The sequence below is a fragment of the Setaria italica genome, chromosome I (genome assembly GCF_000263155.2).
Source record: "Setaria italica strain Yugu1 chromosome I, Setaria_italica_v2.0, whole genome shotgun sequence".
NCBI lineage: Eukaryota > Viridiplantae > Streptophyta > Magnoliopsida > Poales > Poaceae > Setaria > Setaria italica.
The window spans coordinates 39,903,437-39,921,333 of NC_028450.1; the positions used below are offsets into that span (position 1 = coordinate 39,903,437).

Here is a 17,897-nt window from a genome sequence, read left to right on the forward strand (position 1 = left end):
ACGCAAATAAAAATTTGGAAGCATTTTTTTTGCTCTATGGAGTTAATTAGCATTTTAATCACGTCGCATTATATCCACTGTGCTAACAGAGTAGTCACATGAACCTTTCAAGTACAGTAAGTATGCAATAGACAAGTACAAACTTAATTGAAATGTTAATAAAATTTCAAATCCTAAAAGGCAAGATCAAAAAATAACTAATCTAAAACAAAGCACTAGATACAAATTGAACTTCCTATTCACTAACTACTGCCACATAAGGTAATTCCACCATCCCATGTACAACTTGCCGCCTTCCCTCTCCATCACTTCGGTTGGCCTCACGCTCTTGGGCCCTCTCATCACCTGGACTATTTTCCCATTAGCGTTGATCCTCACAGCGAGCAGGTGGCTGTCCGGACCAAACGGCAGCTCCATCTTCTCCCGATGTAGTGCCACCCAAAAACCGCCTTTGATATCAGCCCTTACATTGTCAGGGTAACCCGGTAGATCAGCAAGGGGCTCCGACGTCCCCGCCTTGGAACCCTTGATCCAATACCTCATCAACTTGCATGGTCCGGTAAGTGCGACGACAAGGTGTGTACGATCGGCACTAATGGCAAGACCATTAGGATAAGTGATGCCGGATTGCAATACAGTGACATGGTTCGTCTTCGGATCGTACTTCATAAGGCGACCCGTCGAGTCTCCGGTGGCCGTAACTCTCTCGTGCTGCGATCGTTGATAGTTCATACTGCTGTCCGTGAAGAACACTTCCCCGGTAACTTGATCGATGTCGACACCGTTGGTGAAGCGGAGCGGCACGCCATCGGCCTTTGTGACCAACACCTTCGCCTCGCCGCCGCCCGGTCCGACACGCATCAGTCCCTTGTAGGCGTCGGCGATGTAAAGATTACCTGACCCGTAGTGGAAGCGCAGGCCTAACGGGCGGCCGCACATGCTCTCCGTCACCTCCGCCGGCCGAGTCCTGGACGCGGTGCAGGCCTTGGCGTCGTAACCCGGGCTGTACGCGTAGGTCGACCAGCCGCGCACCAGCCCGTTCCACTTGAGGACGCGGCCGTCGGAGACGCCGCTGTAGGGACCGGCGCCGTCGCCGTCGAACGCGACGCTCTCCGGGCCACGCAGCAGCGATCCGCGGAGCGGCAGGTGCAGGCTCCGGCTGCCGTCAATGGTAGCCGTCTGGGAGATGGGGCGTGCCGCAGCGCAAGGCTGGAGCAGGAGCGCCAGGACGGCGAGCAACGAGATCGCCAGCGTCAGAACCTTCTTCCCCGGAACGTTCCCCATGATTGCTCTGCTTACGAGCGCGCGCTGCCTCGCGGACAGGGTTTGTGGACTTGGTGAACGCTAGCTTTGGCTTTGGTGGAGAGAACCGCAGGGTGCCTCGGCCTTTATATCGGCCTGGCAACAATACTTGCTTTCCGAGTCGGCGGGTAGAGGGATCTGCAGTAGGACTCCGACTTGGTGTTCTCAGACTTCCGATTAGGATTAGGCGATGAGCCGATACAGACTAGTTCCACCACGGAGTCCATGCGTCTGTCGTACCCACCGGCCACCGCCAGGCGTCGACACGCTGCACAGCCTGCCTGGCGTGCTCCGCGGCGCTCGGGACGCGCGCTCTCGCCGGCCATGTATCATCCATCGGCGGATCGGCCTCTGCTGCGGCGGCGTCGCGTTCTCCGTCCGTCCGCGAGCCTGAAACCAGGGAGGAGTCCAAATGCGACGACAGACCTGAGACCGCCGCTTGCACCTTGGCTCGCCGGAGCAGTGCCGCGTCCTGGAGCGACGGCCGGGAAGAAGCAGAGCAGCATGAAACACAGAAGCAGAGCCCAAACCTCCGCATCTCGTTCTCATCTGGTATCATCTGAGCTGGCGGCGCTCGCCTCAATCTGGCTGACTGAAGATCCTCTACAATTTCCGCCTTGCAACTACAATTCAGAGGAATCACTCCATCAGTTCATGGTGCTATGTTCCGTTTTAAGACTGTTTTTATGCAGGTTATCCTTCGCGTAAAAGAGGAATGGAAGCAATCTATGTTGGAATGGTTAGAGCATATATTGTAATCTTTTTGATTTTCTTCTTTTCCTTCTATGTTTCTTAAGATGTACCAGACAGATTGTGTGTTCCTCTTTTTCTTTTATTAATATATAACCAGCAGGGGATCATCCCCTCCTGTCTCATAAAAAAACTACAATCCTTAGCATTTGTGCAGTTCTTCGCCAATGACCGAAGATCCTCTGAATTTCCTTGAAAACTCTTCTCTGGAAAAACACATCCGCACATCCATGAAGCCTGAATAATCGTTTCGAGCATGTGCTGCTAGGCGCTTACTGTTATGTCCCTGCTGAGCTCAAGGAAGAAGAAGCAGAGTGGCTAGCGTCATGGGCCATGTGCTGGGCTGGTTTGTGTGCGCCGTGGGCCGTTTACGGTGCTAGCTGGTGTGTGGGCCGAGAGCCTGGTAAGCGAGTATAAGACATTGCCGTCGGTTGAGACCGACGTGAGAAATAACAGAGAAAGAAAGACAGGAGGGTTGGATTCGTCGTGTCGGGCGAATTCATTCCGAGAAAAAAGTTGGTTTTTCTCCGAAGCAGAGCAAGCTAGTTCACAGTTTTCTATATTTAGAATTTCTTGAGGAATGATTGCAAGTCTTGCACGCTAACCGTTCCCTCATTCTGTTTCGTCCTGTTCTTCCCTCTTCTTCTACCTCTCGATCATTTGTTCTACCTCGAATTCCTTCTAATTATCATCTCTGGTTGCAGTCGAGCATAGCGAGACCGTAACAATTGGTATCAAGAGCCTAGTCCACCACAAATTCCACAAAATTTTTTCGCGAAATCCAATTCGCGAGACCTGGCACCACCCCGGAAGCCCACGAAGATCCAGACGCAAATGGTGGCCACTCTCGAGGATCTCGCGAAGAAGTTCGAGGGATTTGAGTTGATGATACAAAAGTCCCTGAACAAGACCAGCGGCATTGCTAATTGATCTCAAGAAAGATTTTGCCTTAAAAGATTTGGAGGACCTTAGTTATTTCCTGGGTATTGAAGTTAAAAGAGAAAAGGGCCAGTTGTTGCTGACGCAAGGAAAATATGCAAAGGAGATTTTAACACGAGTAGGTATGGTGAATTGTAAACCATCATCTACTCCGCTATCTACTAGTGAAAAGTTATCTAAGCATGAAGGTGAATTGTTGAATTCAGATGACAGTACGAGATACAGAAGTGTCATTGGTGCATTGCAATACCTCACGCTCACTAGGCCTGATCTAGCGTTCTCAGTGAACAAAGTGTGTCAGTTTCTACATGCTCCTACTACTATACATTGGACTGCTGTGAAAAGGATACTCCGGTATATCAAGTCTACTTTGGATCTTGGACTGAATTCCCAGGCGTCACCTTCTACCTTGATTAGTGCATTCTCTGATGCTGATTGGGCAGGAAGTGTTGATGATAGAAGGTTGACTAGAGGTTTTGCTGTTTTCTTTGGTCCGAATTTGATTTCTTGGAGTGCTAGAAAGCAAGTTACTATTTCAAGATCAAGCACAGAAGCTGAATATAAGTCTATGGCAAATGCTACTGCTGAATTGATATGGTTGGAGTTTTTATTGAAAACTTGAGATACGCATAGATAAGCCACCTTGCTTGTGGTGTGACAACTTGGGCGCCACATACTTATCTGCAAATCCATTTTTTCATGCAAGAGCTAAGCATATAGAAATTGATTTCAATTTGTTTGAGAGCGTGTTGTGAATAAGCAACTTCAGGTCCGGCTGGTTGCTTCCAAAGATCAACTTGCTGATGGGTTCACCAAAGCCTTGCCGTGTGGGATGCTAGAGACATTCAAGAGCAATCTAAATCTCAAAAGGAAGAGAAGTTTAGATTGAGAAGGGCTGTTAGAAGTTATCTTGTATGAGATACGGTTTGTAAACGTTAGAGATATTTTTGTTATGGATTATGGTTCGGCTGATAGATAGAGATAGAGATAGAATCCTTGATGTATTTGAACACCAGCTGAATCTCTATTTGTAACTATCTTCATTGTGATCTTTTAGGACTTTCCCCTATATAAACATGCAAGCACGATGAGCCAAGATAGGCAACATCTTTGACAGCCGCCTCGCCTCCCTTCCTGGCAGCAACTGGCACCACCGTCGCGAGAGCTAGCACCGTGGCCATGGCGCAGGACCATGCAACGATGGGTAGCCCATAGCCTTCTCTCCTCTCTAGCTGAGGCTGGCTTTCTCTCCTCTCTAGCTGAGGCTGGCTAAGCTGCCCTTGCTTCTTGTGCACACTGCACACGCAACAACTGGGCGGTGTGCCGGTCTTAGCTGTTTTGTACGTCTTGAGTCGATCGCTGCATGTTACAGTGTGCAATGCAAAGGGGTTTTATAAAGCTGGAACAGTGCCTTTTTGCCACTTAATCAATGCTCGGGCCAAACTAGGGAAGAAACTGCGCTCTCTTGAAATGCGACTAGTTCATCCACGTTCTAAGTTGTAAATCGTCAGGACAGCAGGAGCTTTTTAGATGGAAAGCCTTTTATCCTGTTCCATCCGTCCTAAAATAAACGCACATCTCACTTCTCGATAAGTCAACTTTTTTAAATTTGATCAAAATTTATACAAAAATATACTACTATTTATGATGTATAATAAGTATCATTAGATCGAGCATTGAGTATATTTTCCTAATAAATTCATTTGGAGATACAAATGTTGATACTTCAAACTTAGGCCAGTCTTAGTGGGAGTTTTATAAAGAGTTTCATCAGCATTAATTTTTATGACACATCAACAATTTTGCTGATTTGACAAGATCTTTATGAGGAGAGAAATGATGGAGTTTCATGAAACCCAACAGGCACAGTCACCTAGTTTGCAGTCTAGGTAATAGCGCAATGAAATTGTGCATTAAGATTAGCCTTAAAAACCGTTTGACTCCTTGAGAAGCGAGATGTGTGTTTATTTTAGGATGGACAGTTGGCATTGTATTTTGGGATAACTTGATCAGATTCATATCGGTGCCGGCAGACACTAACCGGTTCTGCTTGGAATAACCAGCTGTTAATGTTCCAAATACGTCTAAAGTTAAACACGCAAATAAAAATTTGGAAGCATTTTTTTTGCTCTATGGAGTTAATTAGCATTTTAATCACGTCGCATTATATCCACTGTGCTAACAGAGTAGTCACATGAACCTTTCAAGTACAGTAAGTATGCAATAGACAAGTACAAACTTAATTGAAATGTTAATAAAATTTCAAATCCTAAAAGGCAAGATCAAAAAATAACTAATCTAAAACAAAGCACTAGATACAAATTGAACTTCCTATTCACTAACTACTGCCACATAAGGTAATTCCACTGATCCCATGTAAAGCTTGCCACCTTCCCTTTCCATCACCTCGGTCGGCCTCACGCTCTTGGGTCCTCTCATTACTTGGACTATTTTCCCATTAGCGTTGATCCTCACAGCGAGCAGGTGGCTGTCCGGACCAAACGGCAGCTCCATCTTCTCCCGATGTAGTGCCACCCAAAAACCGCCTTTGATATCAGCCCTTACATTGTCAGGGTAACCCGGTAGATCAGCAAGGGGCTCCGACGTCCCCGCCTTGGAACCCTTGATCCAATACCTCATCAACTTGCATGGTCCGGTAAGTGCGACGACAAGGTGTGTACGATCGGCACTAATGGCAAGACCATTAGGATAAGTGATGCCGGATTGCAATACAGTGACATGGTTCGTCTTCGGATCGTACTTCATAAGGCGACCCGTCGAGTCTCCGGTGGCCGTAACTCTCTCGTGCTGCGATCGTTGATAGTTCATACTGCTGTCCGTGAAGAACACTTCCCCGGTAACTTGATCGATGTCGACACCGTTGGTGAAGCGGAGCGGCACGCCATCGGCCTTTGTGACCAACACCTTCGCCTCGCCGCCGCCCGGTCCGACACGCATCAGTCCCTTGTAGGCGTCGGCGATGTAAAGATTACCTGACCCGTAGTGGAAGCGCAGGCCTAACGGGCGGCCGCACATGCTCTCCGTCACCTCCGCCGGCCGAGTCCTGGACGCGGTGCAGGCCTTGGCGTCGTAACCCGGGCTGTACGCGTAGGTCGACCAGCCGCGCACCAGCCCGTTCCACTTGAGGACGCGGCCGTCGGAGACGCCGCTGTAGGGACCGGCGCCGTCGCCGTCGAACGCGACGCTCTCCGGGCCACGCAGCAGCGATCCGCGGAGCGGCAGGTGCAGGCTCCGGCTGCCGTCAATGGTAGCCGTCTGGGAGATGGGGCGTGCCGCAGCGCAAGGCTGGAGCAGGAGCGCCAGGACGGCGAGCAACGAGATCGCCAGCGTCAGAACCTTCTTCCCCGGAACGTTCCCCATGATTGCTCTGCTTACGAGCGCGCGCTGCCTCGCGGACAGGGTTTGTGGACTTGGTGAACGCTAGCTTTGGCTTTGGTGGAGAGAACCGCAGGGTGCCTCGGCCTTTATATCGGCCTGGCAACAATACTTGCTTTCCGAGTCGGCGGGTAGAGGGATCTGCAGTAGGACTCCGACTTGGTGTTCTCAGACTTCCGATTAGGATTAGGCGATGAGCCGTTTACAACTGCACCTTCCGATTCATACACGGTGCATTTAGTTTGCGATGAAGATGACAAGGCAAGAGGTACGGGGGTGTGATTGTGGAATCTAAGGACGTTTTCACTTCGATGGAAGTACTTGACTTGATTTCTTGGAAGCCAATTCTATCTTGAGATTGCAATCCGGGTGTCTTTACTTTATCTGCTCATGATTCGAATATGAAAGGCCTTTGCTGGTGAGGCCTTTGCAAATCAGATGCCACCATGTACACTAATCGTTTGCACCATCACGGTAAATTTTGAGTTTTCTGATATTCTGAAGTTGGTGCTAATGTAACCAAGACTACTGACCCTCGGTTGACAAGAACCAAAATTAAAATTAGGTACTGAACCCTAATTTGCTAAATATTTTTCTTTTCAAAGAATGCTCAATATATATTGCCATGCTGATCCTGTACTTAGTTAAACCAGAAGCATGATGATTTCTTTTTTGTACTTTAGCTTACTTTCTCCTCAAACCTCTCTATGTTTATAATATATACCGGTTGCAAATTCTGTGGTCTTAGCAACAGATCTGTTAACATTGGCAGTGCATGATCACAAGTAGTTGTACTGCTACCACAGTATAGTATTCCACCCTTGCACTTCTTTTTTTTATCACCGTTACTTGTTTCTAGAACCGGTTTCTTTTGTCACTTGCATACTAATATAATAGTACCCTCCAGTAGTAAAATTTGTTATTTGATCGATGCATTTGTTCATGCAGATATAACTATAGACCGTAGTCCTTTCAGACTACAAATTTAGACGAATTTGATGCAGCATAACAGCGATTTCAGCAGGCATCAAAACCTGGCTACTTTAACTGAACCATTTATGTTTTGTTCAGGTCAAACTGAAAGAGGAACAGCGCGGGTATTGGAAAAAAGAAAAGAACAGAAAACCGAAGCATATGTATCCAAGTGGCACGCTGAGAAATGATGCGAAACAGCGAACGCGAGAACCTGAATCACAATTGACTACTGGCGATGAATAGAAAGTATAAGATGACAGAGACGCAGGACGAAGCTGCAGGCTGCAGCCGTTTTGCGCGCACAGCTGCAGGTTTCGGCCGTCGAGCGAGCAAGAAGTCCAAGCGCTGCGGTGATGCGGTCGCTGTCGATCGAGGAGGCCTGACCACCGCCGCCGCCGCCGCCGCTTCACGATGGAAACTGGAATGAAGAAGTAGAATACGGAACTTGGACGTTGAGCCATTGACTGACTGTTCTTGGGCGGTGTCCGCCGTGTCTCTCACCAATGGCGTGTTCGTCGCCGCTCGGACCTCCGATCCTGCGATTCAATTGAAGCAGAGGACGAAGAGTGGAGAGCCGCTGCTAGGGGCTCAGCTGGGAGACGAGAAGGGTGTGTACTTGCGCTTGCGGCCGGGACGGAAGGCGGCGCTGGCCGCCGGCCGGATGGACGGAGATAGACGGAGAGAGCGCCAGGCCAGGCCAGGGGTATTTTGTGGAAATTCCATCCAAAACAGGGGGTTACTTGAAATTATTTGGATCGTGATTATTAGTCGCGATCCGAATTAGGGGGCTATGTGAAAATATTCAGATCGCGGTCGCGATCCAATCCAGGGGGCCATCTGAAAATATGCAGGCCGGCGACATGGCACCCGACGGGTCGCGCTACCGCCGGCGACGTCTGCTAAGCCCCGCCGCCAAGAAGCCCACGATCGCCTCCGACAAATCCGCGCGTCCTGCCGTTGCTTCCGCCCTCCATGCGCGGCCCACGTAGGGCACGCGGTGGCCGGAGACGGCGAGGGATCCGACTCCGACCACAGCGGCAGCCGAGGCCCGGGCCGGAGGAGACGAGGATGCGCGCCGTGGCTGCCCTTGTCGTCTCCCCGCAAGAGCCGGCCGCGCGTTCCGCCTTCACGTCCACATCCATACTTGTGAACTCCGTCATGCATCCTGCGTTGTTCTATTCTGATTTACCCCATCTTGAATTCTGTTGTTTTCAGAGTGTTCGCGCAAATGGGGATGTGGTAGCTGAATTGCATTTCCATGTTACGATGGAGACTCTGCTCATGAAATATACAGATAGTTGTGTCCGTCAGAATCAGAACTCAGAACAGATGTACTTCATCAGAGCATTTCTTTGGTTTTAGCGCCAATTAAACATGAAAAATTTCCTTTTTTTTTATTAGTAGTATTCGATCTGGATGCAGTTCAGCAGGCGCACCTCCATGGCGGTGGGAGAGGAATCCAGAGAAGAGAGTAACCAAAGGGAGGCGTGCAATCACATCGTCAAGACCGAATACCCTGTGTTGTATGATTTGTAAAACATCGAAGAGGCCAAGAACAAGACTGAAAACGATTGGCCTGATGTTGGAATCCATGTCCTGTCCGGCAGTGGGCGCTCCAAGATTTTCACTTGCAACTCCGGTAGGCAAGCAAAGGTGGAGATGTTGCTTGGCGACCTGGTTACGTTGTGCAATTTGATTGATGATGACAATTTATGAATCAAGATTTGCTTGGGTGTCTCAGATCGTCGCAGTGCTTTTCTCTCGAATTCAAATCAAAGATGCCCCGCGATGCTTTGAGCAGCCAGAAGCTAATCACAGCCGCCCAGCTGGTGCTCCCGAGTATTGTAATAGGGATACGGTTAAACCACCATCCAGTTTGGGTGATGTAGATAGTACCACCTTGATAAGCATACCATACTACTCCCTCCGTTCCATTCCAAATTGTAGGTCATTTTGGAGGGAGTATTATACTAAGAAAAGCTAACAATGCATTAGAATTAATAGCAGTGAACTTTGGACAGAACAGCATAGAGCTGGTTCTCTCATCTGTGACAACAGATTTGCAAGTTCATCATACAGTAATCAACGGGCTGGCAAAGATGGTTTGATGGAACACAATGCAAGCTGTATGTCATGTGCTATTTCATCGGGTCAAAGTTATGCAAACATTTGAGTTAAAGATGGTAAGTAGTTCACATTTACAAAAATCTGAATCTATTGCATGATCAACCCATGGCATGTCTTAGAGTAGCATAAATCAACCAATGCAATGATCAACTGTTTAGCTGGAGGGAGATTTTCATCACCAGCACATCATATCCATTCTATCTCCTGCAGTCCTGCTTAAATTATCGATGGACCTCTGACTTTCATCGCTGGGGCATATGATCAAAGGCTGTACCCGAGTTGCCAATCCCTTCAAGTTGTTGTTTGGGCACTCCGACTACTTTGGCTGGTGCCAAGAGATCACTCCTCAATCATGTTCTGGTGCCTTCTCACCTAGCATGTGAGGATGCCTACATAGTGAACAGATTTATATTTTAAAGGCAAACAAGCTACTTTACTTTGACTGATAGTGATAAGTCTCGAACAAAATTAAGCAACCAACTAGAATCAACTTCAAAATTTTGTAATTATTAAATTTTCTAATGAACAGAACATAGAACTGCCCGGGACTGACACTAAATATTCAGTTTCATCCTGTTCTCTCTTCTCACATGCCTAATAACTTGTGTTGTAAACATATGTGTCCATACTCCATTTACTCATTCCTAACTGTACTCTCACATCATCTAGTTTCCTGCTCTGCAGCCTACTACATCTAGCTTATTGTTTGCTTGTACATTGCTACACCTTGTCTAAGGGCATGTTTGTTTTAGCTTTGGATAGTGGATTCTGGTTTCAAAAGCTGAAGCTAAAACAAACATGTTGCTTTTTAAAAGGGTTCTCGTAATCCAACCCCTTTTTACACCACAGTCCACAAGCTACATCCCACCAACTTATAAAGCTTTTTAAGGATCCAGCTCTTTAAAATCTACACTCTACAATTAGCTTTTAAGGATCCAAAGCTAACAAGCTGTAATTATCAGAGCTAGAACCTAGAACAGATACTCTTTGATATGTAAAAAAAACTAAACACTTACTCGCTAATATGATACTGCTGAAAACATGTCATGAATGACCTTTGGTATTAAACTCCACCATATCTGTAACAAAAAATAGGCGATTTTTGTAATTTCATGAATAATCATGAACACTACTGTGCTACAGCCTGGTTAAAAGGAAAGCAACACGAAAGAAATTACACTCACTAGAGCATGACTGTCCGCCTATATAGCACCTCATCATCGGTATCCTCGTTATCATCATCCGACACTAGCTGGCTGCCCGGCATCTGAAGCTTCCCACCCATTGTAAACAAAGGTCCTGGTGCATCCCCTTCAATAAAGTCCCCTCGCATCCTTTCCTCAAACCTCAGATCACTGCAGTTCAGGAACCAATCCAAGCTACACCTAATCCCTTTACTTGTAACTCTCATGTACCTAGGCTTGATCCTTGACTCCAAGCTGTAAGTAAAATACTCTGGGTATTCCAACAATTCACTCATTGGTCTCTTTATCTCACTCTTGAAGAAGTATAAGCTGTTCTTCATGAGCTCGATCCGCTGCAATAGAATCTGAGGGCACCGGACCACCATCCGTGCAACATCCTCATTGGATATCCCTCGTCCACGAAGGAACTCCACAGGCTTCAAGATCACATTCTGATTTAAGCTTACAAGCTGCGGCAAATTCTCAACCGCACGGGCAAATCCATCAGGGTCAATTTGGAGCTTCAAGTTGAAGAAGTACTGTTGTGCCGCTAGCTTCACTTTCAGAGGCAGCCCGAGTATAGATGGATACTGTGCGATCACCAATGGCAGTGCCTCCTTCCGAATGCCGAAGCTGAGCAATGCCTCGACGTTTGGTTTGACCGTCTCCTCAAGATCATAGCCCAGAATGTACGGCCGCTTCTCGAGGATCCTGGCCAGGATCCGCATGGGCAGCCCGAGAGAAGTGATGTAATCGCACAACGGCTTGATGGTAGTGCCAACCCTCATGCCGAGGAAGAAAGGGTAGTGCGTTACCATGGGACCGATGTCTCGTGGCGCCACGCCGACGATGCCCACGAGGTAGGCGACGGAGGTGCTGATTGTGCCGTCCGGCTTGAGGCCCAGGACGTCGGGATACCGCTCGAGGACGCGTGGAATGTCCTGGCGGTCGACGTCGAGGCCGCGGAGGGCCTTGACGACCGGGGAGAGGTCGACGGCGACAGAGGCGTGGAGGCACGCAGGGTAGGCGCGGACGAAGGCGGGGAGGCGGGCGCGCGTGACGCCGAGCTTCTCGAGGTAGGAGAGCACGGGGATGACGTTCTTCCGAAGGGAGCAAGCGAGGAGAAGCGGGTAATTGGAGAGGTCGTCGGTGGACAGGCCGAGGCGGAGGAGGAAGTCGAGGCGCTCCTGGAGCACCTCGAGGGAGGAGGGGAGCTCGACGGCCTCTAGTTCGCCGGCGGGGTCGGACACACCGGCGGAGCGGAGGAAGTCGAGCGCCAGCACGCGGGAGACAAGGCGCTCCTTCCGCCCCTGGATCACGCCCCACGTCACCGACGGCATCTCGTACTCCGGCGGCGTGGAGGAGGAGGCCAACCTGGTGGAGGAGAGCCACGCGAGGAGGGGCCCCTCGCGCGCGGCCGCCGCCGGGCCGAGGCTCCGGAGCGCGCGGGCAAGGGGAAGCATGGCTGATGGCGGCGGCGCGCCGGGAGCGGCACAGGCGGCGGCGTGGTGGAGGCTGGATAGAGGGTGGGTTTCGGCGGCTGGACGTTTTGGGCCGTGCTGAAATGATGCGCGCGGTTGGGTTCTCTGCTTTCTGCCAGCCGGGCTCAGCGAATAGGGAGGCCGGCGCCGCCTGGGCTCGTGGGCTGAAGTTGCTTCGCGGTTCGGGCTGATTTCATTAACCGGGCCAAAAAACAATGACGGTGGCTTCAGATTGTCTAAATGCCATTAAGAATATTAAAGAAATGACTAGGTGCTCTTATATATGATGATCATTCAGAGCATAAATGGGAGGTCGAGATTTTCTTATTATGTGTGTTTTGCAGTTAGGGCAGTCCCAACCCTCCAACTAGGATAGTTTCCATAGCATTAATTGTATTGCTACATAGAATATTTAGCTTATGTGGCACTATATTAAATGAGGGAGAGAATGAGAAGAGTAAGATCCAATGTCAACACGAGAACTTATACAGTAGACAGTGCTAAATCTTGCATTGGGAGAAGATGGTGTCCTCATAATTGATGAGGAATAAATATAATTAGTTGAGAGGAAAGATGATGAATTTATTAAGGACCCACACTAAGAAATTATGGGTTGTAGAGTGTAATTTCTAAAGTGATGTCTTGCTTATGTGGCAGTATAGACACTATTTATGGACATCATAGGTTGAGACTGCCCATAGGGAATCTAATAGGGAGGCTCCTTGCAAAACATGCTTGTACTCTAGGACCTGGCCGTCAAGCTTGGGTACCCTCCTGACTTCTTGGATGTTAATGTTGTCTATCCCAATTAATAAATTCCTACCTTCCTCTCAAAAAAAAAGATTTGCTTCCATTTCGGGGATTGATTTGATCTGAACATTAAATTTCTGACGAGTTCTGAATTTTGAGTGCCTGGCCGGTTACCACCTGTGGACCGATTGATGCCATCTGCCACAAAGGCACAAGTGCGCTGGCTACAACGTCTTCTGCGTTCAGTCACCGTCCAGTAGGCAATAGTGCCGTTCGTGATCGGTTTCTCTCGCATTCCTGTCACCACCAACTATTTTGGCGTGCGGTGCCTTTCTTCTAAGCTTTATAAGCAGCAATCTTTATAAACTGCAAGGAGTTGTGTTTCACGAGCGAGTTGGATCTTGGGTCCAAGACGGCCACACGGAGTCATTTCTTTTAAGTAGAAGGGTCCCGAGTCTATGCACGAAAGGTGAAATCAGCAATTCAGCTTCAGCATGCGCAATTGCGCATCTCGGAAGGATTGCGTAAGAAACAGGTTAAAATGATTACACTAGGTTGAGAGGCATTTCTATACTATGGTCAAGGTCACCAGACGACTGCCTGACTGAACACAAAAGGCACCTCCCCGCATACCCTAAAAAAAGTGTCATAACTGATGCATGCAACCCTCTTCTGTTGTTGCAAACTGCACAATGAAAACAACGGATGCACATAATCGCAGTTGAAATTACACCTTCAATTGAAACATAGAAAACCAACACATTAACGCCCAAGTGACAAGATAGCAAAGGATCCACATGATCACAGTTTGAGATTACACTAAATGAAAACATAGAAATGCAAGTCACACACCTGAACGAAACACAAAACTCATTATCATGACACGATTTTAGCATTTCACAGCCAATATGCCACAGGATCCTCATTGATGAACTCACTAGTTGCTTCACGAGAGGCACCTCGTAGCAATGAGTCCGATAGTTTTTAACCCTCAGATCTGCCCTCTTGTCATACCTGATGGTGAAAGTAATCACACGATACATATAGAAACTGCCAGATGAGGCTTCCGCGCCTATCAGCTCATGCAGCGCCTGATCAGCCTTGACGTCATCAATGGAGACACACTCCACAATGCAGAATTTGCAATGGCGCATGTACATGAGAGTGGCACCTAAATGTCTCTCAACAGCTGGGTTCTTGTTGAACACCTTCACCTTGCTGCACTTCACATCAGGGTAAGGGCACAGTCTTCTGCCAGTGCTGGTTTTGGTCATGTCGCAGAAGTAAAGGTACCCAAGGGTTTCCGGGTCTTTGGAGATCCCAACAAAACCATCCAGGTCACGGGCATATAGTATCCACGACCGTTGAAGGGCATCGCCCAGTGGCCGTATGGTTTCCACATAGACTCCCCTATGTCGAAGATGGAGGTGGCCTCAGTGGCGCCTTTGGTGCTGACGAAGATGGTTTGTTCCTGGTTGTCCACAGCATAGGAAGAGACTTCCAGACAATCGAATGGCTGCATTTGGAGCTCGCACCACGACCAATCGCCTTGAGCCTGCAGGGGTGGGAACACCGAACAGGCGAACATACCATCAGGTTTTAGCGGCGAGTAGCAGATCTCGAAGGAGCTGACGTCCATAGCGAATAGCTTATCGCTGCCGACGGGAATGTAGATGGGACTAGACGGACAGCTCGTGTCAGGACCAAGCATGACGATCCGCGTGGCGACGTCGATGATCGGGACGGCGGCGATCTCGCACGCGTCGGCATGCATCACCACCATCTTGGTGCCAAAGGCGGACGTGAAGTACTCGGGCGACCCACGGTCCGCCGCCGTGCACATGAAAGGTGGAGGCAAGCGACACCGCCGCCTCCATCTGAGCCGGATGGCAAGTTTATCTTGCGGATGCTGTATCCACTGTTCCAGTCATCAACAACAAGGTAAAGGTGCTTCTCTGTCGAACGGCCGTCGAAATGTTCACCGCACCTCCTGCTGCACAGCCGTTCGCTGCAATCGCTGCACAGCCGCTTTGGCATCCTCGTTTCTTGCTCGTCGCCTTCTTGTTCTCTGCTCACCAACCGGAGCGCAAAGACTCACTTTTTCCTGGATTCTTCTCGTAGATCCGATTCCTGCGATTTGAATACGAAATCAATCAGGCCCAATCCTCCTACGTTGCAAAACTCAACCCGACAAATCCAAGTATCCAAATATGAATCGACAGCAACAGAGAAGAAGAGGAGGGAATCGCAGGTACGCACTATACAAGTCGAAGATGGGGCGGCGGTTCAGGGTGAGGAGGCGAAGGGAGGGATCACAGCAACTCCAAGAGTTTTCCGAAATTTTTTTCCGAAAAATGAGATATTGGGGACTATGTTATTACCTCCAATAATTAAAAAAAAGGCCACGTTGTCCTAATTGAGCCCATTTACTTCCTTCCCCTCTTGGAGCACTCGGTCATCACAACCTCGGCCGTCGGCGCCGCCTTCTTGCTGCCGTCTTTCTGCCCGAGCCCACTGCCGAGGCCGTTGTTGCCGCCGCCATCTGCTCCAGAGCATGTACGCGCAGATGGCCTGCGGGCTGTGCCAGCACCACGACATGCTCCGCGTGGGCACCGTCTTCGCGTCGGGCCTCCTCTGCACCATCCGCTTCATGCAGCTCCACTGGGAGCAGCTCGCCGACGACATCGAGGCCGGGTCTCTGACCCCGTGCATCACCGACCCGTCCGTCCGTGAGGCTATGGTCGGCATCCTCCGCTCGGACCCGGAGCTCACCCGGTTCCTCCACGCCGAGTGCTCCCGCGATGCCTGGGCGGGCATCATCACCCACGTGTGGCCCAACACCAAGTACCTGTACGTGATCGTCACTGCCGCGATGCAGCAGTACATCCCAACCCTGGAGTACTACAGCGGGGGCCTCCCCATGGTGTACACCATGTACGCCTCCTCCGAGTGCTACTTCGGCCTGAACCTCCGCCCCGCCATCGCCGCAGCCCCTCGCCCCACTACCCCACTGCTCGCTCCGCCAGCGCCACCACCCCTCGTCCCACCGCCACTGCTTGCCCCGCCGCCGCGCGCATAGGGGGGCCGCTCGCCCCGCCGCCGCACGCAAGGAAGGGGCCACGCGGGAAGGTCTGGCTACTCGGGTGTGCGGTTGGCGGGCACTGCGGGGTGGCCACGGCGCGGTGGCCGGCGCCTTGGTCGCCCGGAAAAAAGCGCGCACGAGCAGGTGGGTTGAGGGGGAGCGCGGATTGGGGAAGACTAGGCGTCGCGAATATTTGCGGGGTGAGGGGTATTTTTTTTGCGTCGCAAATCTTTTGGCGGAGTTTTAGGTGGACTGTTGGAGTTTTTTTTTCTCTTTTTTCCCTAAAGAAGGTATTGGGGGTAAGATTAACAGCCTTTTGGAGTTGCTCTTAGCACTTGAGTCTAAAAAAAATCTTGCCTAAAACTATTTATTAGGGGCTCTACTAAAAAAAATTTCTCCCAAAATCATGTCATCCCACAGCAGATCCCTAATAATAAACTCCCCAATACTTTAAAACTGGCCACGTTAGCACGTGGACCCGTTCTCCTTTCTTCTTCCTCTGCCATAAACAAACGAGCGAGCAGCGTTCCACCCGTCGGCCAAATCCGCCGCCCTTACTCTACCAATTCCAAATCGCCACCGCCCACACCTGCCTCACCTGCCCGGCTACCTCCTCCACCTCTCCTTGCCCTGTGCCATGGTCCCAGGTGCTAGGGATTGAAGCTCTAGTAGCCGCCATTGCCGCCTCCTTCCTGCTCCGCACCTCTCACGCCAGCCATGGCCGCCTCCTCCCTGCTCCGCTCGCTCACCCAGCACGCGAGCGGCGCTCCCGCTTAGCGCCACCTGCCTTGGTCGCCCTTCTCCACCACCACTGCGGTGGTGATGGGCGCGTGGGATGAGGCGAGGAAGGGGTTCACTGGGTTGGGCCGACGATGGAGGGGGAAAAGGCGCGGGTGGTGGTGCTGGGGACCGAGTGGGCGAGGTCGCGGTTCAAGAAGGACCTCGACACCAGCGGCTATGACGTTGTCTGCATCGCCCCGCGCAACCACATGGTGTTCACGCTGCTACTCGCCTCTACCTGCGTCGGCATGCTCGAGTTTCACCCGTCGCCGAGCCGCTTGCGCACATCCAACCCGCCGTGTCCAAGTCGTCGGGCTCCTACTTCCTGCTTGCCCGCTGCACTGGAAGTTCTGAGGACGATGCGATTGGGGAAGGACCGGTCCCCTGCATATACATGGGGTGATGGAGGTGTAACACCCAAATTTTTGAAGAATTCAAATTCATTAAAATTTGCTCAAAATAGGGTGTCATTTAAATTCTAGGCATTTAATTTCACTTTCTTTAATTTAATTAACTCATCATAGGAATTTATTGTGCATTCATGCTGGAGCATAATTTTTGGTTGTTTGAGTTTGAATCAAAAATTTGAATTCCAAATTTAAATTCAATTTTCAAAACCTTTTTCCTTTTCCCTCTTCTTTTTCTTTTTCTTCTTCTCCTCCTGGACCGCACCTTGCTTTCCTTTCTCTTCTTCTTTTTCTTTCGGCCCAGCGCCTCCTCCTCTGCCGGCAGCCCAGCGCCAGCTGCTCGGCCCGCTCCGCCTTTCTTCCCCGGCCCGCGAACCCCCTCGCCCGTGCAGCCCACCGCTCCGCCTCCGGCCGGCCTGCGAAGCTCGCCGCTCGCCCCTTTCCCGCGGCCCGCGAACGCGCGCGCCAGCCCACAGCCGCTACGGCTCGCCTACCGCCCACTACCGCCGACAGGTGGGACCTGCCATCGTCTCCCACCTCCGGCCGGACTCTCCTCCGCCTGCAACCGCCGCGTGAGATCTCCGTGTCGGTGTCGTCTTCCCCGACCGGTTTGAATCCGGGGCCGCCTCTATCTCCAAGCTGTCCGCCCCTATTTAAGCCGCCGCCTCCCCCGGCCACGAGCACCCACGCCAGCACCCTCCAAACCCTAGCTGCCGCAAGCTCT

At 50.4% G+C, this 17,897-nt stretch overlaps 2 protein-coding genes and 1 pseudogene across 4 annotated transcripts; all 3 read right to left on the bottom strand.

Annotated features, from left to right (window-relative positions):
* Positions 1–235: 235 nt before the first annotated feature.
* LOC101785028 lies at positions 236–1,284 on the bottom strand (annotated as a pseudogene).
* Positions 1,285–5,322: 4,038 nt separating this feature from the next.
* Positions 5,323–6,372, bottom strand: LOC101785431 (protein STRICTOSIDINE SYNTHASE-LIKE 10). The gene has a single exon (XM_004955188.1). The coding sequence runs from the start codon at positions 6,370–6,372 to the stop codon at positions 5,323–5,325; it is 1,050 nt and encodes a 349-aa protein (XP_004955245.1).
* A 3,093-nt stretch (positions 6,373–9,465) lies between these two features.
* Positions 9,466–12,230, bottom strand: LOC101755592 (transcription termination factor MTERF4, chloroplastic). 3 transcript variants are annotated; one of them, XR_214554.4, is made up of 3 exons: positions 10,674–12,228; positions 10,506–10,568; positions 9,466–9,861 (listed from the first exon to the last, which is right to left on the bottom strand). XR_214554.4 is itself a non-coding variant. In XM_004954092.3 (1 exon), exon 1 carries the CDS (start codon positions 12,134–12,136, stop codon positions 10,673–10,675), a length of 1,464 nt encoding a protein of 487 aa, XP_004954149.1. In that variant the 5' UTR covers positions 12,137–12,230. The 3 variants fall into 3 exon arrangements, 1 of the variants encoding a protein (XP_004954149.1); XR_214553.3 differs by having other exon boundaries at positions 9,466–9,878; XM_004954092.3 differs by lacking the exons at positions 9,466–9,861; positions 10,506–10,568 and having other exon boundaries at positions 10,673–12,230.
* Between the last annotated feature and the right edge of the window lie 5,667 nt (positions 12,231–17,897).